The sequence below is a fragment of the Crocuta crocuta genome, unplaced genomic scaffold (assembly GCF_008692635.1).
Source record: "Crocuta crocuta isolate KB4526 unplaced genomic scaffold, BGI_CrCroc_1.0 scaffold129, whole genome shotgun sequence".
Taxonomy (NCBI): Eukaryota; Metazoa; Chordata; class Mammalia; order Carnivora; family Hyaenidae; genus Crocuta; species Crocuta crocuta.
The window spans coordinates 7,255,395-7,280,319 of NW_027551571.1; the positions used below are offsets into that span (position 1 = coordinate 7,255,395).

At 50.8% G+C, this 24,925-nt stretch overlaps 2 protein-coding genes across 2 annotated transcripts in view; one reads left to right on the top strand and one right to left on the bottom strand.

The window, feature by feature from the left end:
- The window catches only part of GREB1 (growth regulating estrogen receptor binding 1), a 91,174-nt gene extending 83,428 nt beyond the window's left edge, over positions 1–7,746 (top strand). Inside the window, exons 30-34 of the mRNA XM_077750948.1 lie at positions 887–1,105; positions 1,826–1,961; positions 4,028–4,228; positions 4,669–4,807; positions 5,926–7,746. Of these exons, the coding sequence (XP_077607074.1) occupies positions 887–1,105; positions 1,826–1,961; positions 4,028–4,228; positions 4,669–4,807; positions 5,926–6,089 (859 nt within the window). The 3' untranslated portion in view covers positions 6,090–7,746. The remainder of the gene's footprint in view (positions 1–886; positions 1,106–1,825; positions 1,962–4,027; positions 4,229–4,668; positions 4,808–5,925) is intronic.
- Positions 7,747–13,725: 5,979 nt separating this feature from the next.
- Positions 13,726–21,568, bottom strand: NTSR2 (neurotensin receptor 2). Its single transcript, XM_077751014.1, is given in 6 exon segments — positions 13,726–13,835; positions 13,838–14,012; positions 14,982–15,072; positions 16,949–17,198; positions 21,017–21,194; positions 21,196–21,568. Coding segments are annotated over 6 exon segments (1,095 nt in total). The 5' UTR covers positions 21,552–21,568; the 3' UTR covers positions 13,726–13,790.
- Positions 21,569–24,925: the final 3,357 nt, after the last annotated feature.

Here is a 24,925-nt window from a genome sequence, read left to right on the forward strand (position 1 = left end):
GTTTCAACTTAGGGCTGCCTGACGACTTCTGATTATTTTTGGCTTTTTTTTTAAGAGCCTTAGGCCAGTGCACCTTTTTTATGTTGGCAGTCCCTGCCTGCGACCATTACCACTAGACCCTGTTCTAGAAAGAAAGTGTGTTCCCGATGGTAGAGCTGCCCGTGGTCTATGGGAGGCAGTTGGCTTCGCTCGCAGGATTCCCCCCCGACGCTCTTCCAATGGCAGGATGGGAGAGAACTGAGCCTTCATTCTGCCTTCCCGAATTCCATTCTGGAGCAGCAGTTAACACCCTGGAATGTCTGGGTTGGCCAGGGCCCTAGAGAGTTTATTTAAGCCCCTGGGTTGGGAGGAAAAAGCAAACTGGGGTCCAGAAGAGTTGAGCTGCGTGCTGGGGCCCAGCTCCTCGCCAACCCTCTCCCTGGTCATCAGGTGTCCCTGTCGTCTTCACAGTCCTCAGACAGTGGCAGTCGGGCTAGGGGTTGTCTACACACTACCTGCTTCCTTCCCGTTTCCTTACGGGAATTCATGGCAGAAAGGTTTGCTTTGCCTCCCAGTTTTACCCGCAGGTCTGCAAACAGGAAATGCTGTCTTTTAGGGGAATGGGGAGAATGTAGGTCTTGGAGACAGTGCTGTTCAAGTCTAAGCTCTGTAGAGTGACACTGGGCAGGTTATTCAGAGCCCCTTTTTACTCGTGTGTAAAATGGGGATGATAGGTCTAGGCCATGAGGTTGCCGTGAGGGTACATGATAGGAGATGTGACCTTCTTAGCATGGCGCTGATGGACTTCACCTCCGCCAGCGCTGCCCAGCCGTAAGCGTCCGGCCCGGAGGGCCCTGCCACTGTTCGCACATCAGCTTGGGGACATTAGTCTCCCTCTTTTGAGCAGGGAGTTTTCCTGGGCGGAAAGAAATGTGTCTTTGAAGCACATCATGCAGCACATCGAGGCGTCGCCCAACATCACCCACTATGCCCTGATTGGCATGCGGAAGTGGTCCAGCAGGGCCGGGAGCGCCCAGGTGCGCGAGCCTTTCTCCCGCTGCCATGTGCACGACTTCATCATTCTGAACGTGGACCTGACCCAGAACGTGCAGTACAACCAGAACCGGTGAGTCCTGCCCCACCGTGGCCATCGGCACGCCTGGCGCAGCGCCCGCTCTGAGCGGCGGCCTCAGGCCTGGGGGCTGCTGCCTCTCCTCTCCTCTCCCCTGTGGGGCCAGTAGAGCCAGAGGCTGCCTGCCGGGGACACTGCTCTGGCCCTGCTTTCAGCCCTCAGGTTTTAGAGGGCTTTTTAAATGTTTATTTATTTATTTTTATTGAGAGAAAGAGAGATTGAGAGAGAGAGAGAGTATGTGCGCGTGCACACACATGCATGCACAACCAGGGGAGGGGCAGAACGGGAGAGAGAATCTCAAGCAGACCCTGTGCTGATAGCGGAGAGGCCTCAGTCCCACGGATTTTGAGATCATGACCCGAGCTGAAATCAGCCCTCAGATTTATAAAAAACATTTTGTTGCAGAGGGACGCCTGGGTGACTCAGTTGGTTGAACGTCTTGACACTTGATTTTGGCTCAGGTCATGATCTCATGGTTCGCGAGTTTGAGCCCCACATTTTTCGCCCCCTCTCTCTCTGCCCCTTATGCGAGTACGCTCGCGCACGCTCGCTCTCAAGATATTTATATGCCGCTATAGAGTGAGGTCTTCAAGGTAGGACCGAACCCAAACACCTGCGTATGCACTCCACATGGCTTTGGGGGGTGTTTCGGGGGCGTGCTGGGGGCGTGGGCTGCATCCAGTCCTATCTGCTCCCTCCTCTGCTCCTGAGCAGGTTCATGTGTGACGACGTGGACTTCAACCTGCGGGTGCACAGCGCAGGTCTTCTGCTCTGCCGGTTCAACCGCTTTAGTGTGATGAAGAAGCAGATTGCCGTGGGCGGGCACAGGTCCTGCCACATCACGTCCAAGGTGAGTGCGCCCGCCGAGTCTGCTGCCTGGGCTGCAGCGGTGTGGGAGCTGGCGGGGAGGCCCGACCATGGCGGCGACCTTGACCGTTGGTGGTGTTCCTAAAGGTTTTGAAGCGGGAGCCTTAGGAAGGGAACCACGCCGTCGGGTTTCTTTCCTGATCTCTGATCCTAACCAGTACCCGGTTCGCACCCGGCCACCATGGCCACCACCAGCCTTCCTGTGAGCGCTTGCCTGCCCGCACGTCTGGGGCTGTGCTCGGGGTTTGCTGCTCTGGCTTCTCTGCTGGACCGAGCTCCTGGGGGGTGGGGCGCCATGCTCGTCTCTGGGCCCCTGGACGGCGCCTGGCCAGATAACCGAATGGCACCGGCAGGCTGGCCTGGTAGCGTGTTGTCTGTGCCCGAGCCAGCCTCTGGGTGGGGAGAGGCGTGGTCTGGTTAGGTCAGCACTGGCTGCAGAATTTCAGGGGGAAAGTCCTAGCAAACCCTCCGAGATCTGGTTGTCCAGGAAGACATATGGGGCTGCATATCTCTGCCTGAAGGTTCCCTCCCCTCCATGGGCGGGAGCCCCGTTCTCTGCCTTTTACCTCCATCTACCTTGAATTTTGCCCTGGTGATGCCACATCAGCCGGTCTCAGTGACTTCCAGCCTCTGTCCTGCCTCATCTCTGCTTGTGGGCATCACTCCTTATGGGCTTGGTTCCTTATCCTGAGCTGGGCCAGTTCTGAATTCAGACACCAGTCCCAAACCCCCACCCACCTGCCCCTTGCTACCAGCAGGGTGGGAAGCCTTCTCTGAAAGGGAAGTCCATTCTCATGTCTCCATAAAAGTAGCAAGTCATTTAAAGAGAGTGTGTACTTCGAGAACTCGGGAATCATTTCATTAAGTCCTACCCTCCCCCACCATTGAGATTTCTTACTGAAACGGTGTTAGATTTATAGTTCAGTTTTTAAAATTCTGATCTGGACCACGTTGTCTATCGAAGGTACTATTGTACTTTTAAAACTGATTTTTCTTTGTGTCTCTCAGTATAATTTTCTAGCTCTGGATATTTTGTCTGTATTCCTGTTTTGAGCATCGTCTTTCCCGCTAGGTTCAGTTGCCTGTTGGTTAGGTATAAGAGAGCTAGAACACGTGACTATCTTCCAAATGAACGAAAAACATATTTTCATTTCCTCATTAAGTTTCACTGAGCAGTTCTCTGGTGCTCAGTGTAGCCTTGCAGCACAGGTGGATGTTAAATACCTAGTGTCCTTGTGACCAGCACCATAAGAGTGACTTGTGTCACTGGGAGACCTACTCTTGAGAATGTTGGGGGCAGGAGTCTGAGTGTCCCCAAGAAAGTGACATTAAAGCAGAGACTCCAGGGATAAGAGGCTGCATCTCCAGGTTCAAGGAAGAATCTGGGGGAAGGAACTGAGCAGGTGGAAGCCAGGAGGTCAGCATGGAAGAAGCATAAAGGGCAGGGTCGTGGCAAAGATGGGCTAGAGAAGCATGTAGGGTCTTAGCGGCCATGGGAACATTCTGGGCTTTCTCTAGGAGTAACGAGAGACCACTGAAGGGTGCTCAGCACAGGATTCGATTAGTTTTATTTACGCCAACAGCCTCCCTGACTGCAGCGGGGCAAACACATTGGCTGTGGACTGAGGGGTGATGGGTACAGATTGGCAGGTGGTCTCAAGAAGGGTGCTGGGAGTAGGTAGAAGGTGGATAGGATCTGGGGCCACAGGGAGGCGATCCTTCCCGGAGGGTTGCATCCCTGGATTTGGGGGAGCGTTCCCAAAGTCCATTGGTTCTCCTGATTCTTCTAGACCAGTCTTCTGCACGGAATGGCCAATGCCTATGATTCCTCCTGGTCCCCATTCATCCGTTTCTCACCTCCCACCTTGGTAACACGTAGTTTTCCTTGACAGAGAGTTTCCTGGGTGAAGTGTGTGCTCGCAGCCGACAGCTCTACCCTGTGACGCTCAGTCTTCCGTGACAGGGCCACTCACCCCAGAAGAAGCCTGGGGAGGGGCCTCTGTGCTCCGGGGAGGGCTGGGAGTGGCTGACCCCGCCTTCCCCGTGCAGGTGTCTGACAACCCCGCTGCCGTCATGCCAGCCCAGTACATCTGCGCCCCGGACAGCAAGCACACGTTCCTCGCGGCGCCCGCGCAACTCCTGCTCGAGAAGTTCCTCCAGCATCACAGCCACCGATTCTTCCCGCTCTCCCTGCGGAACCGCGGCCACCCCGTGCTCTCCGTTGACTGCTACCTTAACCTGGGATCTCAGGTGACTTTCAGAGAGGGCCCTGCCCCGTCCACGAATCCAAGACATTCCTAAAACAGAGGGATCAGAATCCGGGCGGGATGTTAGTAACCACTCAGCTCCTTTGCCTCAGGTGTTTCCCCCCACTTCGTAGCCGATAAGGGAAAGCCTGACAGAGGTTACATGGTTTGCCCCCCGATACGGTAAGTTAGGAATGAAAGCCGACGCCGATGCCAACACGTTTCTGATTCTCAAATTGACGAATAGGCACATCTGGATAAATTTCTTGGACTGGATTTTGAGGCTCTAGATTTGGAAATAACACTAAATCTCGTCTCTGCCCCACCCCCGATGGCCTTGAGCTTGACCAAGCAGTTAGTAGTTGTTAGATGCAAAGCCCTAGCAGAATGTTGCTGGGTGTTTCATGAAGAATGATGTTTTCTCTCGGCTTTCTTCTTTTTCAGATTTCTGTGTGTTATGTGAGCTCCCGGCCCCACTCCCTAAACATCAGCTGCTCTGACTTCATGTTTAGCGGACTCCTGCTATACCTCTGTGATTCTTTTGTGGGAGCTAGCTTTTTGAAAAAGTTCCAATTCCTGAAAGGTAACGTCCCATGCTTTTACCCTGGATCTTGATTTGATTGCCTTTTGAAACTTGGCGCCTCAGAGGAGGTGACTTCTGAGCCTAGTCCTCATTTGCCGGTGGGTAAACTGAGGCTCAGAGAGGGAATATGACTGCCCTGATTATCTAGGAAAATACGAGAAGGCTGGGATGCGATCCCAGGGTGGCTGTATTTCCCTTAGACCTAAGTGGGTAGATACAGGACGCATCCCCTTTCTTTTGGGCGAATATTTTGAACTTCCGTGTTCCTCGTCAGCCCAGATCCTTAACATCGGCACCCGGGTCCCTTCAGATGTCCCTTCCTCCTGGTACCTGAGGTCTTCCTCGTCTCGGGGGTACTGGAGGCTCTCTGACCTTTCTGCTCCCATAGCTGTTGTCATTCTAGAGTGGCTGAGAGTGACAGACGTTCGTTCTATAGGACTTAAAAAAGTCATTTCCAACCAGCTGGGAACCCTAACCGATCTTCAGTTGCCCTTGGGTGTCTTCACTCTGACCTTGTCGAGCGGGTGTTTACTGAGCACCAGTGCTGTATGCGGCCCTGGGAGGGAGTAAGAGGTTTCCCCCACGGTCTCTGCCTCGGGAAGCGTGTCGTGCGCCAGGAGGACAGGACGTGGGTGGGAAGGTGGGCAGCGAGACACACTTGCAGGATGAACGAGCCAACCAGGGGGATTATCGAGGATGCTGCGAGGGAGAGGAGGGAGAATCTGGGGGCGGGGCGGGGGTGGTTGCTGCCTCTGGCCGGGGTGCAGGAGGCTTGCATGGGAGAGGAAGGGGTGGGGTCAGCTCGGGAGGCGCGCCAGCGCAGGGCTGGAACCAGAAAGCTCAGGTTTGCAACCCGAAAAGTCGACAAGTCGTCTGTCTGCTTCCGGTTCTCCGCCCCCTCCTCCTCTTTGTGTTTATTGTGATTCCCTGTTGCCTCACCTGCCAGACCTGCCAAATAAGCGTCTCACTGAGCGTATGGAGCTTTCCAGGAGCAGCGGGAAAGCCACCGGGATGTCTGGTCCTTCCTTCCCAAACAACGTCGTGTTTCCTTTTTGCACATAGAATCCAGACTGTGGCTTTCCTTTCTTCTCTTCACCGCCTCTGCGTTGCCCACGCAGGTGCCACGCTGTGCGTGATCTGCCAGGACCGGAACTCCCTGCGCCAGACGGTGGTCCGCCTCGAGTTGGAAGATGAGTGGCAGTTCCGGCTGCGGGATGAGTTCCAGACGGCCAACGCCAAGGAAGACCGGCCGCTCTTTTTTCTGACCGGGCGGCACATCTGAAGGAGACATGGGCAGACTTTCTGCAGGAGCGGAGCCTTCGGAACCCCGTGCCCTTGAGGCTAAAGGGACCCTGAGATCCACGGGGTGCTCGAGCCAAAATGGCCCCGGGACCGTGGTGCGGCCCCCTCGCGCTACGTGCCAGGAGCCCGGGGCTGCATGTGCGTGGAGTCTTCAAGCAGCAAGGCTGAGTGGGTGGCAAGCAGGGGCGCAAAGCCACGCCCCCTGGGTTCTGGGCCGTGCCACGCGGCCCCGGGCTCCATCGAAGTCCATTTTAGGAAGAACAAACCTTTGCCTACTGTTCTGTCATCCGCGTGCCTCCATGGACAAACATGACTTTTCTGTTAGTTCTAAAGGATCACCCTTGGATTCTCCTGTAGAGGTGCCTGTAACTTCTTGTTGGGCGATGGATAGGATGCTGACTTTATGTGGGTGTCCCTGTCACTTACTACAAAGCAATATTCCAGAAGAACATTTTTAACTGTAAAGGCCAGAGACAGGAAAAAACCAAGGTCATTTTATAAGAATAATGTAATTGCCTACAAGTCTGCTCTTTCAGGAGCTAGCCCAAAGGCATCCACTCTGAGAAAGTAAAGCAGATAGTTTCACTTCGCAGCAAGTACGATTCTAGGAAAATTAAATAGTATAGGGTCAATGCCCTGCCTCTTAGAAAGGGCAAAAGTGAAAAGAAACTTTCTTTAAAGCCAAAAGGGTTTCAGGAAGGAGATTAGGGTTGCAGAGGACAACCTGAAGAGACAGACTTTGCCTTACAAAGGAAAGAGGACCAAATTGCTTGCTTTGAAACAATGAAAACCACCAAAGGGACGTGAAATAGTTGATAAGAATTGGACTTTTGACTATAATTTATTGAAGCTCAGTTTTCGGCTCCTTAAGTAGCTTGTTTTCTCGTACAAGCACTTGGCCCCGATCAGAGTGGATGAGGACACAGCAGAGAAGACAGCCGGAATGTTCCATGATGCTCCCCCTTCCATTTACCTGCGTGTTCGAGCGCCACCCATGGGCCAGGCATCCGACTAGGTGCTTTCACAGTTCTGATCTTGCTTAGTCCTTCCAACAGCCTGGGTGGGTGCTGTCGTCTTCCACTTGGAGGACGAGAAGGTTCAGATGCAGGGAAGCTTCATCTCACCAAGGTCACCGAGGCCACCTCACAGGATGGAAGCAGAAGGATGGACAAGTCGACTCCTGGATTCTGGGCCAGGGTCTGCCTTGCCCCAGGCCACGGTGCTTCTGGAGCGGCCCCTAACTGAAGGAAGGGTTTGAAGATCTTCAGAAACACACCACATCCATCCATCTTCCTACACACCCACCCGAGACCCTTCTGAGCATTCTCATGGGTAACAGTCCAAGAAGAAATTATGTTAGAAGATGATGCCTAAGAATTTAATCTTTTTTTTTTCCCTCCCTAATTGAAGCAGCCCGTGAGTATAAAAGATTAGTTCAAGATTTATGAAACGATCCCTTTGTATATGCCATTATTCCTATCTCGGAATAAAAACGTACCTTCTTCAGTTGTGTTTGTCTTTTGTAAATAGTAGCTTGTGTGCCAGGCTTCCCATTTTGTTAGTTAATTTAAACTTGGAAGAAACTAAACGAACATTCTTGTTTGTTTGAGACTTATAAATAAAACCTGTGATGCACTCATGGTTTCTTTGGTGGGTGTTAATTGCAGTTTTTGTTTGTTTATTTGTTTGTTTTGAGAGGGAGTAGCGTGACCAGTGATCCCCAGGGGCTCCCTGCTTAAAATCTCATGATGTGACAGAAAAGATGGTTTCGGAAAAGAAATAATAAGTCCATAAGTGTAAACGTGTATTAAGCCATGGAGGAACCCCTGAAAGAGGAAATGAGGTGTAGAGAAGAACGGTGATGAAGGAAGGCACAGCTGAGACCATGCAGAGAAACGTGATGCCCAGGAAGATGGCGTCAGGGGTGCTCTGTGGTTCACGGTGGCTAAGAACGGTAGAAGGGGGCCTGTGGCATTTGTCACAGGGATCATAGTTTGGGGCAGCTTGGCTCTTCGATTCCTTCCAACTCTTCTGCAACACTCCCAGATGCTGCCCACCTGGGCTAGGCAGGCGGCTGCTGCTAAGCTGACAGCAGAGTGCAGGGGAGCCTCAAGGAGGGGGCATGGGAGGGGGTCCAGACTTTTGTGGAGACAAGCTATTGGCACCCCGTCTCCACGGCATCGTCCTGTCTCTCCCTCACAGTTATACGGGGCAGTTTATAGTAAACAAAGAAAGCAAACAGTACGGAAATGAACAAACAACTAAGATTCATAAGAAAGTAGCTAACATTATACAGTGACAGGTGATAACATTGATAGAGAGGTTAATCATAAGACAAGCGTAATCAAAATCAGAGAAAAGTAGGATGATACGGTATCCGGAACAAAAAAGGATGGATTGCTGATCTTGGAAATGAAAACGGAGACCTCGGTAGGTGGGTGAATAGCCAGACGAGCTCAAGAGTGAACTCGCTGGGCGGTACAGCTGGGGAGGCCTCCAGGATGGCAGCAAACAGGAACACTGGCGGTCTGTGCGGACGCTTGGCTGCTCCCCTTACCGCATGTCAGCCACCTGGCCCTCCTGGCTCATCTTGGCCACTGCCAGCCATGTGCCCACCTGAGGCCCGTTGCTTCCTGTGCCTGGAATGCTTCTGCCCTTCACATCGCTCGGATCCCTCAAAGGTCACTTCAGTGAGGTCCTCCCCAATAAAGTACATTTTGTTTAGTGTTTTCTATGTCTTTCCCCATGACAGTAGGACCTTCATCAGACACATTCACTGCTGTGTTCTTGGAGACTTGAGTATGCCTAGCAAATGGTAGTGCTTGCGAAATGCCCATTGACTGACTCCTTTCTCTTTTAGATGCTTCCAACATGGGAGCTGGGGGTGGGAGTGGCTGGGGATGGAGGAACCGAGAGAATAAGGAGTGACATTGACTGAAAATTCTTGATTTAATGGGGCAGGGTGGTTAACATTTACCAGAAAAGGAACATTTAGATATACACTTAAAAGCCAGGAATCACTGGAAGAAATGAAACAGAATGTCCAACATCTAAACATTAAAGGGAAAAGCAGTACCGAAGAAGACGATGTATGCGGTATAAGGGAAGAACAGACTAGGGAGGGGAGAAATGAGCAGAAGCTTGGGAAATAAAGTCGATGGCAGAAAGACATTCAAACATATCCCTGATCAGGGGCACCTGGGTGGCTCAGTCGGGTAAGCCTTTAACGTTGGCTCACGTCATGATCTCACAGTTCGTGGGTTCGAGCCCTATGTTGGATTCTGTGCTGACAGCTCAGAGCCTGGAGCCTGCTTCGGATTCTGTGTCTGCCCCTCCTGCTTGCACTCTGTGTGTCTCTCAAAAAATAAACATTAAAAGTTTTTAAATTAAAAAACGTATCCCTGATCAAAATAAACATAAATGGATTAAATTCGCCTAATAAGGCAGCAGATTGAGGCTCTCAGATTGGGGTACGAAGGCTAATCAGACAGGGATTCAAAATTTAAAAAATTAAATGGGTGAAGAGATACTTCAAAGTTAAACCCAAAGGGATGAGAATGGTCACAAGACTTTGTAGCTCTAGCCAGCACTGCTGTGAAATCTTAGAAGACCAGAGCAGTTAGAAATAAGAAACAAATAGGGTAATAGTGGGCTCATTGCATAACCATCAGTGGAGACTAGGACACCTCTCTGGAAATAGAAGACCAATAGAAATGAAAGTCGACTGACACTGTGACATGTTTGATAGAAAGTCATTAACCTCTGAAGAGGAGAGAATTCTTGTGGAATAGAAATTCCAGGAAATGTTTTGCAACCAGACAGAGGTGATGGTTACATTACACTGTGAATGTGCTAAATGACACTCATGGTACCTTTTACGTGTATTTTGCCACAATAAATAACCATCCCAGAGCACTGGAAAACACAGAAATCTGTGCTTCTTCAAGGCCAAGAATAGCAGTCACCCTCAAACTGTGGCTCTGTTTTCCTGAATACTTACCGCAACTTAAGAACTCTTGCAATAGGGGCGCCTGGGTGGCTTAGTCGGTTAAGCGTCCGACTTTCGCTTAGGTCATGATCTCGCGGTTCGCGGGTTCGAGCCCCGCGTCGGGCTCTGTGCTGACTGCCAGCTCAGAGCCTGGAGCCTGTTTCAGTCTGTGACTCCCTCTCTCTCTGACCCTCCCCTGCTCACGCTGTCTGTCTCTCTCTCTCCTAGAAATAAAAAAAAAAAAAAGAACTCTTGCAATAAAGGAAGAGAAATCAGGCTGCAAAAGCAACATTCTTATGGATGTCTGAGTTCTCCTGGCAGAATGTGGCAGTAGAGAGGGTGTGGCATTTGACACCAGAAGAGTTGGTCTTGCGTCTTGCTTCTTTTGCCAGGTCACTTAGTTCCTGGAGAATGTGTTAGCTATGAAATGAGCAGTAGTGAGTAGCAAACATTTCTGAGCACCTGCTATGTACCAGGCATTTAACTAAGGTCACTAATTATTATTTAATCAACAACACTCTGAAGTAGCTGTCATTGGGACCATCTTACAGATGAAAAAACTATGGCTCAGAGAGGTTGAATGACTTGCCCAAAGTCACACAACTATCAAGTGACAGAACAAAGCTAGATTCGTGCTTGCAGGTGTAAGGATAGGTCTCACTAACTTCGCAGCTGCTTTCTGTCTTGAGCAATTTACGTCCCCCAAACTTACGTCATCCATTAGGGGGCACTGTTGGCTCCTAAGGCTCCGTGTATGATAAAAGTATGGATCCAAAATGCTCTCTTTGGCAGAAGTGCTGGGTCGCCTGTGGGAGGTAGCATTGGATGCCAGCATATACCGAATAGAATATATTACATATGTATCATCCCGAGTCTGGGCAATCCCAGCATTAATGTTTAGAAACCCTTTTAATAACGGAATTTGCATTAAACCTTCCAGATCTGGCTTCAGAGTCTGCCGACGGCTCTTTCAGGGAAGACGATGAACCAAGGGCGCGTCCAATGTCGATGGCTTTCTTTTTTTAGTCTTCTTGCTTAGGCAGACTTCCCAGCTCAGAAGGAATTAGCATTTTAATTAACAAAACAGTTGGAAAGCCAGTGCAGAGTTTTAAAACCCTTGAAAAAACAAGAATCCATGACCACATTTGTCATTCTCTGAATATACCGTCCCAGTTTCCCTTTGCCTTTCTTTAACTCTGATGAGTGCTAATTTTTCTCTCTCAGGACCTCTGGCCACTCTCACTCTGGTTCTCACTCTATAAGAGCATTTTGCCCCAGAGATGGCAATCCACCCTCCTATGGGTGGGTTTGTGGGTTTGGTTGAAGTTTTCAGTTGAATCGCACCCCCCAAAATATATCGACGTCCTAACCCCTGATGCTTAAGAATGTGATCTTATTTGGAAATAGACTTGGGGCCGATGTAATTAGTTGAGACTAAGTCACACGGGAATCAAAGGGAGTCCTAACCAACTATGGCCGGCGTCTTAAGAAAAGAGTGACAGAGGAAGACTGTCAATGTGAGCACCAACACAGAGACTGGAATGATGAGCTTGCAAAGCAGGGATGACTGGCAGACCACCAGACGCTGGAAGAGGCAAGGCAGGATTCTTTCCTTGGGCCTTTGGGGAGCATGGCCCTGCTGACACCTTGATTTTGAATTTGTAGCTCCGTGAGAGAATAGATTTCTGTTGTTTTAAGCCACACGCCTTGCAGTCCTAGGAAATCGTACAGGCGCGCAATGCATCCGTCATCTTTCAGGGTTTGGCGGAAGCTTCCTAAAATTCTGGCACGATGGAGTCAGGGCTGTAGAACTAAGTCTGATGAACACTTTTGGGGTCTCCTGATCTTAGCCAAGCCAACAGTCAGCCAAGCACACAAATAGAGCATAAGCTGTTTAAATACAGAATTAGAAAGGGAATTTGCATTTGGATACCAAGAGCTTCCTTCGTGTTGATGAAAGCCACTACTAACTGAGCCTTTTGGGTGCTTAGATACTATGCTTTCAAGCATTTCTTACCCATACTTTTGATGCCATTTAATTCTTAAAACCCAGGGGAGAGTGGTTACGATGTCTATTTCACAGATGTGACGTGACATCCGAGCAGGTGAAGGAACTTGCTTAAGTCCCACAGCTAATCAGTGACAGAGGTAGGATCCACCCCCAGGCTCCAGGCCCTGCAGCCAATGGCAGTGCCGCCCACAGGACACTAGGGGACCTTAGTTCCAGTTTGAGATTTATTTAGATATCGTACAAACGATATGTTACCAACAGATTAGAAAACAACAAACCAGTTTCACCCTCCTTTTCACGGAACATCCGAGCGTCTACTGCACGCCAGGCATCTTTATGCTCAGATCCTGGCATGAAAGTAACAAAAACCACCCCCGTCCTTTGGTCACTCATGCCTCCTTGGCACACCCACCGTGTTCACCAAGTGCTTCATTCCAGACCCTTTCTATGTATCGGAACGATTTCTACATGACATCATAGGGCAGTTTTGTATCGCGGTCTCTTTTGAATCGTATAACCACGGTATGTTTATGCCGCTAAATAAGATTTATACTTATTGTTTAATGGCGGCCTAACAAATAGGATTTGGGTGGACCAAGTGGATTATCATGATTCACTCAGTTCTTGAATGTTGAGCCTTTAGTTTCTGTTCCCCTTTGGTTCATCAGGCTCTCGGGAAGCAGCGAGGGACTCCGGTGAGTGTCAGCGGCCCCGTCCCACGCCTGGGGTCCAGTCCCCGCGTTACCAGGTAGTGGGAGAAGTACCTTTCTTCTCTTTGCTTTTGCTTCCCACGTATAAGATAGCAGTGGTAATGCGAGTATTACTAGTATTCCAGAAATTGCATTTCACTTTTTTTTAAATTTGTTTTTGAGAGAGAGAGAGAGAGAGTGCTAGAAGGGGAAGAGCAGAAGTAGACACAGAATCTGAAGCAGGCTCCAGGCTCTGAGCTGTCAGTGCAGAGTCTGACGCAGGGCTCGCGCTCATGAGCCGTGAGACCGTGAGCTGAGCTGAAGTCGGAGGCTTACCCCACTGAGCCCACCAGGTGCCCCCAGAAGTAGCATTTCAGGACCCTGCCACAGGCAGTCTGGTCACACATCTGTCCTCCGATGGGCTGCCCTGGCTGCCCCACCTCGGCAGAGGCCAGGAGAAGGGAGCTGGTTTTCCCTGCCCCCCACAGCTTCCGGAGCCCTGGTACTGGTGCAAACAGCTGCTCCTGGCTGGGCGAGACTGGAAAGTGCTGCTGCAGTCATGTGACAAGGCAGGTAACTCTGGGAGCACTCTCATTTGTGGAAGTTCTTAGGAATCTGAGCCCACAGCCTTTGAGCATAAACTACAGGAGAATGCGGTGCACGGTAACAACAACAAGAATGCCAGCAAAAATGGACTTTTTATTATGCAGTAGGCATTGCGCTAAACGCTTTAATCTCTGAACGCCTCTAAGAGCTGAGTGCTGTTCATCTCCATCGCACAGATGAGAAGACCGAGGCTAAGCATGTGAGCAACTGGCCGGCGGTCACACAGCTGGGAGGTGGCGGAGCTGGGGGTCTGGTGAGTGCATCTGACTGCGGAGCTTGAATTAATCGTGAGCAAATTGCTCGTCTGACAGCTAGGCGACAGCACTCGGTCATTGTCTGCTTTGCTCATTCTCCTCTTTCATCAAGCTCGGGGTGTCGGAGGGATGTCTAAGAGCCTGTAGCTGTGTCCATTCGGGCGGGACCCCGGGGCTTCCCGGGGGCCACGGTTTCATGGCGCGACGTTCCCGACACAGGGAGCCTAGGGCTTCCAGAAAAAGCTTTCTGAAGGAGGAGGACACAGCATTGTACAGGACAGGGGTCACCGCTGAACTGACGTAGACGAGCGTGTTTGTCACCAGGTAGAAGTAGTGATAGAAGCTATAGAGTGTTCTGGAAGAGAAACCCAGGTTAGACAACCTGTGCTTCCTCACGGCGTCCACCCCTTTGCCCTGGAGACTAAGCCTCTCCTCCCAAAGGGCTGGGTGAGGAGCGCCCGTTTTCCACCCTCGGGAAGCACAGCGTGAATTCAGTAAACGTTCCATCCACACCTGCTGCCTTTGGCGGAGGCCCTCCACCCAGCGCCCGAGTCCCTCCCATGCTGTTCGCAGGCCCCTGCTCAGTGAAAGGTACACCTGCTCACGGACGGGGGCCTCTGTCTTGCCCGCTGAAACACCGGGAGCCTCACGTAGCTGGGTGTGGGCTGCGAGATGTGGCTTCACTAAGTGAAGCCATGTTCCTCGCCACAGAGATTCTCTGTAGCGGGAAGGGCCTGGCAGGTGCGTGTGTATGCGAGGGGTGCAAGGAGAGCTCGGGAAGAGGCATCCGCTGACACGGCTGTTTCCTTGGAGGCTACGTGGGCCTCTCTTGAATGTTTGCCTTCCTCTTAGGACCAGGCACATGGTCAGTTCCCCAAGGAAGACAGTGGAGTCTCTCCCTTTCCCAGCTGTGTCACAAAGGGCGTACGTGGTCTGGTCTCTGCCCAAGGGGCCTTTGTTAGCTCCTCGGCTCATGGCCCTGAGGCTCCCACCCCTCTCCTTGCGATAGCATACCCCTCCCCTGCCGCCCCCAGCCTGTGGGCCGCTCCATCCTGTGGTCAGGATGCCCGTAGCCCTGATCACTACTGAGATCTCTCACTCACATGGCTTTGAGATGGCTAGATAATAGGTAATGCCCTGTTCTCTACCCCCTACTCCCACCAGCCCAGAGAATTTGAGGGCACACACTGGCCAGGACCAGCTAGAGTGGAGGCCAGAATTCTAGAGGACCCAGCAACTGGGAATCCCTGTGGGAAGCATAGAAAGTCCCAGGCCCAGCCCAGTGGCCCTTTCCTACGAGCTGGGGCCCCTCGGCCACACCTACTCAGTCCACCCGTCATCGGAGACGTAGCAGTACATGAGCCTGCGGGCGTGGTACGGCATCCAGCAGACGACATAGACGGCCACGATGGCTCCTGCAGAACAGTGGGGGAGGGGCAGAGCGACCGAGAGCAAACACACTCAGTTACGCTCAGTCTCCAGGGAGGAAGATGCCAGGCTGACGAGGGCATCTCCCTGGATCTTGTTCCTGGAGTCCAAGGGTCAGAAGGGAACTTTGAGGCTGACACAGTCCTCTCTGGATCTGTAGCCAAACCCGAGGTTACCCTGATGTCTGGGTGAATATCTGCTTTAACTCCCACCAGTACACTGACAAGCTTCTAGAAACTTCTACAACCTCTAACCTCCTCCTGGCCACTAGAATATGTTCTCAACTCAGGCTCTTCCCACCTGATTGTCTAACTGCAAAGATAATTGAACTTAAATGTTCTTCTGCCTCATAGAGCCTCTTCTCTTCCTTTTTCTGATGGGCCGATGGCCTCACCATCCATCTCACTCTTAAGTCATAAGCCAGAGAGTCTGTTTATTTTTCCATGACCCCCTAGAGCCAATCTATTAAAAACCTCTCCCTTAGCAACACCTGCGTCCTCTGTCCTCACCTCTACTGCCCTCCCTGGGGGCTCATATCTCCCCTCCGCTGGACGGTGATGGCAGTCTCGCAGTCGGCCCTTTGTCTCTAACTGTCTACCCCATCCCTCCTCCATCTACACCTGCCGTGACTGCCAAATCCATTCTGTAGTCCGTGTGGCCTCTGGACCAGGTCATCGACATTATCTGGGAGGTAGAAATGCAGAGTCTCGGGCCTACCCTGAGCAACCAAATAAGAGTCTCCAGGTTGGGGCCGAGCAGCCTGTGTTTTACAGCTCTCCACACTGTTTTTTGTTTTTGTTTTTGCTCACTTAAAAAAAAAATTTAATCCACGTTAACATACAGTGTAGTAATGGTTTCAAGAGTAGAATTTAGTGATTCATCGCTTACATATACCCCCAGTGCTCATCCCAACAAGTGTCCTCCTTAATGCCCATCCCCCATCTAGCCCATCCCCCCCACCTACCTCCCCTCCAGCAACCCTCAGTTTGTTCTCTGTATTTGTCTTATGGTTTGCCTCCCTCCCTCTCTTTTTATTTTTTCTTTTTTTCCTTCCCTTCCCCTACGTTCACAGTGTTCTTAAGCACACAGAAGTTTAAGAAGCACTGGAGAGCCCACACTCCAAAGACCGCTGGGTAAAACGTCTCAAAAGCAAATCACCCTGCATTCTTGGGCAGTGACTCTCAATGACTACCTGTTGTCTCTGGAAGAAAGTGCAGGCACCGTCACATGCTGCCTCCGTTCCTGGCACATCACATGACGTTTAGCTCTTACATTTCTGTCCCACGTCCAACACTGTGCCGTTGACGAGAGCAGAGACCTGATCTCTTATTCAATCTTGCCAGACCTTAGTGAGTGCCTACATTATGACAGGTGTTTGTGGAGAGTCCTCGGCTTTCCTGTGCCTCTTAATGGTTCCCCTACAAGGCCAAGTTTACCCAGATACTTAGGAAAACCAACAATCAATGCTGCCTCAGGAAAAGTGGGGAGTTGGTGGAGAACAGGGTGGGGGACCCAGCCGGTCTGAGTCCTCAATGCTGGAGCTACAAGTCCCTAACTACAGTTGCTCTTTGTATCCATTCACAGGCCAGACCCCCTGAAAAGTGACCAGGTATTCACTTGTCTTCATGTATTATTTTCCGGAGCAGGTGTGGGTTTCGTGTATGGAATTCCCATCCTACCCTGTCATCATACCACCAAACCTTATAGAAGCCTGTTGGCGATCACATGATTCCCCTGGGGCATAGGGAAAAATGAGGCCCGGAGACAGATAGTAACTTGCTCAAGGCCACTTGCCCAGGGATTGGCCGAGACAGCCTGGAGCCCCATCCCTTCCTCTCCGGGCAGCATTACCAAGTACTTAACTGAGAACCTGGACGCTGTGCTGGAGGCCGCGGAGCCGGCTGGAGTCCTTATGTCTCACGAGGCCAGCGTGGCCTTCCTGGGGAAGCGCCCTCCTCTCCTCGCTCATTAGCTCCATGTGGTTGGGGACGGGGCTGCCGGGGGCAGAAGTGGGCGGCACCTGGGAGCTGAGGGCCACCAGGTGGCTCACAGTGACCCCGTTCAGGAAGGCAGTTAATGCCAAGGGCAGCACGAAAGACACCAGCACGTTCACCTGTAAAGGGAATTTCAAGGTTTAGGGCGGCTGCAAGGCTTGTGATGCTGTGGTCCTCGGGCTGTGCCCAAGGCCCAGCCGGGAATCTGCAGCAGCACCAGGGGGTGACAGCAGGGTTACAAGATGGAGTTGAGAAAATTCTCAGAAAGATGAGAGAGGGAGAGAGAGGGAGAAAGAGAGAGAGAGAGAGAGAGCAGTACAAATAGAGGAACAAGAACATTTGGGATTAGTTTAGGACACGTATCATCTAAATAATAGTGGCTCTAGAGGGAAAACAGAGAAAACAGAAGGGAGGAAATCATTTTTTAAAAACACACCACTTTGAAGAAAGATTTTCCAAGAGCGAGGGATCTAAGCTTCCAGACTGAAAGGCTGCCTGGGGGCCCAGAACAATGGATGAAAATAAGCCCCCATCAAGGCCCGTCCTTAGGACTTCTAGCATGCTGTGGATAAACAAGACCTGGAAAGCCACCAGAAGGTTAAAACAGGGCACCTAACAAAGGGTGGGGACCAGAATGGCATTCGATCTCTTTAAGGCTGCAGTGGAAGCTGGAATATAGTGGAGTGATGCTTTACAGTTTGAAGGGGGGCGTGGTTTCCAGCTAGAATTCCATGCCCGGCCGTCCTACAGCAAATGTGAGGATAATCCGGAACATTTCCAGACATGGAAATTCTTCATTTTTCACCTTCCGTGGGCCTTCTCTCAGGTGACTGGAGGTTACAGGAGTAGATGTTCCGTCAAAGTAAGGCTGTAAATCAATAAAGGGGGAGACCTGGGCTCCAGTAAGAGGGCGTCTGGTGCAAGAGCAGAGTGATGTAAGATGCGGGCTGTGTATCCGGTGACCCTGGAGTGGAAGAGAGGGCTCCAGGGGGCGACTGGGAGATAAAACTGGTGGTTGACTGGATGGGTCTGAATATACTGAAATAGTACCTCTACTTCTGGTAGATAGGTTAAAAACGCATGAGAAATAGATGCCCAGGAAACTAAGCAAATTAAAAACCCATTATTACTATTATTTAAATGCTATTTATTTATTTATTTTGTAAAAAAAAAAAAAAGAGAGAGTGAGCAGGGGAGGGGCCAGGGGAGAGGGAGAGAGAATCCCAAGCAGGCTCCACACTCTGCGCAGAGCCCGACGCGGGGCTCAATCCCACGACCACGAGATCATAACCTGAGCCGAAATCAAGAGTCGGATGCTTAACCGACCGAGCCAGCCAGGCGCCCCTAAAAAGACCCATTATTAACAGCAAGAAAGCAAATGTAATATCGGAAAGGAACTACAATAAAAATGTTTGACATGGTTCATCTGCGAAGAATGTGTTAACGTTGTCACAGTATGTAAGTACAGAGCAGAAGACTGACTTTATACCCGGACGGAATTAACGCTGGAGGAGCGGGGAGAAGTGCATACAGGTGCATGACGTGGAGCATAGGGATGGGAAAGTAGGAGAGCGGAAGGCTCTTTTTCTTTCTCCAGTTAGAAGACACTGGATAAAATGTGAAAACTGTGAAATCAAGCAGGCGCATTCTTTAGAAATGTGTAGGCGAGGAACACAGGAGGTAAGGGTGGACGGCAGCTGCCCTTCAACAAGAGAATATAAACCAACACGTGAAGGGGCCGTAAGGGGACAGCTGTTTCACGCAACAAGCCTTGTATTTTTATTTGGTAATTTTTGACTTATGATAAACAAGTTTACTATATAATACCCTGTGTTTTTAATGTTTAATCTTTAAAATTCAAACTATTTGTAGTATAGGGCGCCTGGGTGGCTCAGTCAGTTAAGCATCTAACTTTGGCTCAAGTCATGATCTCACGGTTTGTGAGTTCGAGCCCCACATCAGGCTCTGTGCTGTCAGCGCAGAGCCTGCTTCAGGTCCTCTGTCCTTCCCCTCTCTCTCTCCCTTTGTTGCTGGTTCTCTCTCTCTCTTTCAGAATAAACTTAAAAAAAAAAGGAAATATATCTATGAAGTATATGTATTACAGAGTTTTTCCTCATTGGTTCTGTGTAAGCATTTAAAAAAAACCTGGACATTTTAATAGCGCTTTAAAATCAGTACAAAATATCTGGCTTGGGTGCTGTACCCTCTTTAAGGAGTCAGCACTCATGCTTTTTTCTTAATTCACGCTCACAAACCAGAACCAAGAGACAAATAAAACCCTATGTGACAACCATTGGTGTTTCTTGTAGAACCGAGCAGCACTTTGCCAACAGCATCATACTTATTATCACATTATAACTTTGATACCAGACAAGACAAAAGTGGGAGGTAAAAATATAGTCATACATTAGTTATTCATCTTTGGGAGTTTTGAAATATTTCTGGAAAAGCTGTACAGTTTTTTGTACTTTTGCAAACTATGAGAGATTTTCTTTGTCGACCCCGATTAATATGGACAGTGAATGAGAAGACACTTAGAAAGGAAGGTGGACTGAAATAATCCTAATTTGAGTTTGGTTATTTTGTTGTGCTAACATAGACTGGATTTTCTTGTAGTTTTCAAGAGTACAAAAAACTGTACAGCTTTTCCAGGAGTATTTCAAGTGAAACATTTTTAAATATAGCATTTGTTGAATAAGGCTGTTAGGCCGAAGGCGTTCACCAGTGGAATGTCAAAAGCTTGCTCCTGGCAGATTTCACAGTTTCTCCTGCCTTGGTCTGTCCGCAGCACATCAAGTAAGCTATGCAAGCGGCGCATTCACAACACAGACCATGCCTGGTGCTTTCCCCCTAAGCCCAGTTCCAAAGTAGGTTCAGCCTGGAAGCTGCCGCCGTAGTCTGTGAAAATTGGTGGAGCTTGGCTCCCCGGCCTTTTGAGCATGTAGTTGCTCATTCATTGCCACGGCCACGACGGGGTGCGGTGGGGAGCCTAAGGGAGGGGCTGCAGTGCTCTGACGACTCAGCTAGATCATTCCGCTGGAATTCAGAGCCTGTGTGGAGGCTGCTGAGGGGTAGACGGGTGCCCTGCACACGCTGCTCTGTGGCTGTGATGTGCTCGGGCCACCATGGCGGCAGGCAGTGTGTGGACTGGACTGATGTGCTCTCAGGTCACCAGTGGTCCACCTGATGCAGAAGGAGCAGCTCCCACTATTGCCAGTGGGGTTCCCCCCTTCCCACTGCTGTCTGGAGTCCGCACATGGTCACTCCCATTAGTATCATTCCTGTTGTGCTTGCTGGTGTGTTTTTGGTTTTGTTCCCTTTATCATCAGGTCCAGATTGGATAACCTGCAAAAATGTCTGATATAGGAAGTGGGTTTTTTCAAAATGAGGGACCCTACCCTGTCAGTTCTGAGTAATTCTCTATAGTGACCACAGTAAGCGTCTTTCTGAAGCGAGTGGAATGTTCTCTCATCAGATTTAAAACTTTACAGTTTTCCAAATTCTTGTTAAGGCAACAGGTAACATATGTATTTCTTCCGAAATCCTTCATGAATATTGAAGATTCAGGCCTCTCTTTTATATTGCCACAAAATCCCATGAAGTTGGAGATGTAATGGGGCTGAAGATGGCTAGGTTTGATGATAAAAAAAAAAAAAAATAGAAGGCTGGAGTGGGTTATGAAATCTATATTTTTAGAGTCCCTCCCCTCCCTAGCCTGTACTTTGTGTACCCGGCACCGTTTGCTTGGTCGCCACGCTTGCAACACTGGGAAGAGCGTAGACTTTCAGAATTAAGTTTTGAATTCAAGTCTGGGCTTCTCTTAATGCTAAGCCTCTCCCCAAGTCCTCTGTACAATGGGGCCACGAGACCCAAACTGATGCGGAGATCAAGAGTATTCGAAGTGAAACACAGGCCCCCGAGCCTCCCTCCCTCTTACCTGAATGAAGACTTGGAGCGCGGCGCGGCTCACCAGCGCGGTGCACACGCGCGAAGCGGGCTCCGGCTCCCCGCCGGCCTTCTCGAGCTCATGCCTCTGGCCCATGATGACTGCCATGGGCAGGGCGAGGCCGAGCGAGGCGGCCCAGACGAGCGACAGCAGGCGGCGGGTGCGGCGCNAGGCCGGCCACGCCGAGCACCGTGGCGTAGGTGCACAGCTCGCGCACGAGGTAGTAGGCGCGGCAGCCCAGGTCGCCGAACACCCAGGGGTAGTGGGACCACACGAAGTTGTAGAGCTCCATGGGCACACCGACCAGCAACAGCAGCAGCGCCGAGAGCGCCAGGCTGAGCACGTGGTAGCGCAGGCGCCCCGGGCGCCCCTTCAGCACCACGCGCACGGACAGCGCATTGCCCGCCGTGCCCAGCGCGAAGATGAGCGAGTAGAGCGCGGTGAACAGCACCTTGGCCCAGAGGCGCGTGTCCACGCCCAGCCGGGCGTCCAGGCTCCGCGCGGGGCTGGGGCTGCCGCTCTCCATTCCTCTCCCGCGGCCAGCGCTCCCTGCCTCTCACTGCACCGAGACTGGGCGAGCTGCCCGGAGAGGAGAGCCAGCGCCTCCTCCTTTCTGGAAACCTCCAGCATGGGAGGACCCGCCCCCGCCAACGGTGTCCCTGAGCAAACACCGGACCGGACCAGACTGGGACAGCGTGTGTAAGCCCGATTCTCCGCTCAGTGCAATCCAGGGAGCACGTGCTGGGTGTTAGGTGATACAGGAGGGTTGGGCCTGACTTACCAGATGGGTGACTTTGGGCAAGTTTTTTTTTTTTTTTTAACCTTCCTCAACCCATTTCTGCACTTAAAATATATGATCCACATCGCAGAATCTCTGTGAGGATTAAATGAGCCGATCTGTGTGAGGGCTCCGACCCTGTAGCAAAAATAGGCATCCTGCCAGTACCACGCACCTGCACCCGTCTGCTGTGCTGCTGTGTGAAGTTCCAGAGACAGCCGGCCAAGGGCTTGCCGGAGCTTTGGCAGCTGTTACTCTTCTTGGTAAAGGGCCATCTGAGCACCGCAGTAACATCCTCCAGGGATCCCTGTCACTGTTAGATGCATCCTTGGGGTATCAGGCTTTCCCAGCCTTTTCGGATGTCATTCCCATGGAGCAGAGGGAGGAAGTGAAAAGAAGTGTGTTACCGTGTTTGCAAACCGTTCGTTAGTCTCTCTCCTTATGAACCCTTGTAAATGCCAGAACTTTAAAAGGCCCTTACTTAGCTCGCCTTTAGAACCCCGGATACTTGCTGGAGCCAAACCCAGGCCTCCTGACGTTTTTGCCTTTGGTAAAGTTCTTATGGCTCAGTGATAGTTTAATCTTCTATCCAGTTATATAATCATATGGTCAGAGCGTGGGCTAAGGCTTCAACAAATAGATTTGGGGGGGGGATGCAATTCAGTCTACAAGGATTCTGTAAATGTGAGTTTCATACAGCTTTTCTTTGAGCAAGAAATCTGTATTAATAACTTTTTAATTCTTTACTGGGTTTTGTGCTGTTCAGTAAGGCATGTAGCATCTGGAAAAAGGTAAGTTCCTGCTCCCCTTTGGAAGAATTCTCCAAGTACTCAGTCTCCCAAGGTCTAGGCTAGAATAGTGGGGAGGGCAAGACGCTTGGGATTAGGAGGCGTGGATATGAGTCTCAGCTCTGCCATTCACTAGCTGTATGTCTCAGGCAAGCCATCAATCCAGTACTCCTTTGTGGTAGAGCGCTGAGCAGATAGGAGTCCAGGACTGGAGTCCCCAGGCTTTTACTTGTGAGTGTTAAACCTTTAACTCCTACGTGGTAGGAAAGCTCAAAGAAAAAAGGGGCAGTTTCTGGTTTCTCACTTGCACCGGTGGGAGTGAGTGTTCCCCAGGAAGGAGTGTTAAAGATGTGAAGGAGGTATTGTTGCCTTTTTAGGACAGCCCTAGGTAACCGTCCTCTGTCATGCAGAAAGAGGAGACATGGCTCTGTGTCTTCTATGGCCTCTCCAGCCGAGTCAGAGGTGGACTGCAAAATGCAGTTAATGTGGAAGTGAGGAAAAATCAGCACCGGCCATTCACCCCATGGGTCCCCCTGTGGCCAGTATAAAGGGCTCACAATTTCTGTCGTCACCCAGGGCACCTGATGTCTCTGTTTGTAAATCTCATTCATGGACTCCCCTAACCCGAAAGCCTTTTCAGAGAGTATATCTATGTATGGGTGCTCTGGGCCTAGAACTTGCTTCTTTCATACCCAGTGGAACCTAATTTTGCCTCTGATTACAAACAAAACATCACTTGCGTTAAGACTGGTTTCAGTCTGTATTGGAAGGCTCTGATCCCTGATATGCTCCACCGTCTACGTTAGAATCAAAATCTTGGCTCTCTTGTTTAACCACAGACCAGGCTACATCACTTCACCTCTAGTGATGCAGCAAATAACTGCTGAGGGCCACTCAGTGCTAGAGGGCTCCCCGAGGTGTGGTGGGATGGAAGTTATCGAAGTTACAGAAGAAGCAGCTGTTCTGAGCCCAGGGATGCCAGAGATGGAGAGATACTGCTTGGGGCTGTCTGACCAATCATGTAAAGTTGTAACAAGGTCTTCTGGCCCTTTGCTTGCTTTGTGTGCCCAGGTTCCTGATGCTCTTGTCTGTTACATACAAGATACCATCAAAAGGGCTTCTGCTGGGACTGCTTTGTATCCCCCTTCCCCCAATTCATATGCTGAAGCCCTAAGCCTTTGTGTGACTGCATTAGGAGTCAGGAAGTAATTAGGGTTAAATGAGGTCAGAAGGGTGGAGTCCTGATCTCACAGGATTAGTGTCCTTTTACAAGGAGGTGCCAGAGAGCCCCTTTCTCTCCGTCCTCTGAGGGCATGGTGAGAAGGAAACGGTCTGCCAGCCAGGAAGAGAGTTCTCAGCAGGGGCCAAATCAGGGGCACCTTGATCTTGGAATTCCAGCCTCCAGAGCTGTGAGACGCTGAATTTCTGTTGCTTAAGCCCCCACACCCCCTGGTTTTGGTACTTCGTGGTGCTCACACAGCTTCCAATCTTCATGCAGCTTTTGGTCCCGATGCCAACCAATGACCTGGAGAGATTATTTGCTACTTGAACCTTGAAAAAAAGAGTTCATTCCTTTGAGTCAGGATTGAGTCATGGTAGGATTTTTTGACCCCGAGGAGCAGAGTTTACCTTCATGGCAACAACAGAGTGTGTGTGAGTGAGTGAGTGAGTATGTGTGTGTGTGTGTGAGTGACAGAGAGAGACAGGGACAGAGGGACAGGTAGGCAGGTGCATGTACACGTGAGCATGTGCACACACACACACACACACACATCTTCCCTTCATGCCTTTCTGTAACTTCATTCTTCTCCACTCTGCTCTGAGCTCTCCGGCCTCCACTTGGGTCCAGCCAGTGGTGGGCGGTGAGAAAGTGGGTAGAGCGAGTTGAAGGTATTTGTTCCTCTCCCGTCCGTCCTCCCTGTTGGATTCCCATGCACTGGCCGACACCTGGGCCCCCCAACCCCATCCTGCAAGGGGACCTCCTCCAGCTAAGTGCATCCGTCTTCCACGTCTCCTGTAACAAATGACAGCAAACTTAGTGGCTTCAGACCATGCGGGTTCATTACCTTATGGTTCAGTAGAGGAGAAGTCCAGCACGGCTCCGGCGGGGCTAACGTCAAGGTGCTGGCAGGGTGCACTCCTTCTGGAAGCCCTCGGACAGACCCTGTTTCCTTGCCTTCCAGGTTCTGCCGGCTGCCGGCGTCATCGACGTGTGGTCTCGTCCTTTTCAAAGTTGGTGAAGTTGTGCCACATCTCTCCCAGGTAGCCCTTCCTGCCTGTCTTCTGCCCCCGCTTCTTCTGTGACTGTATTGGACCCGCCTGGGCACACACAGC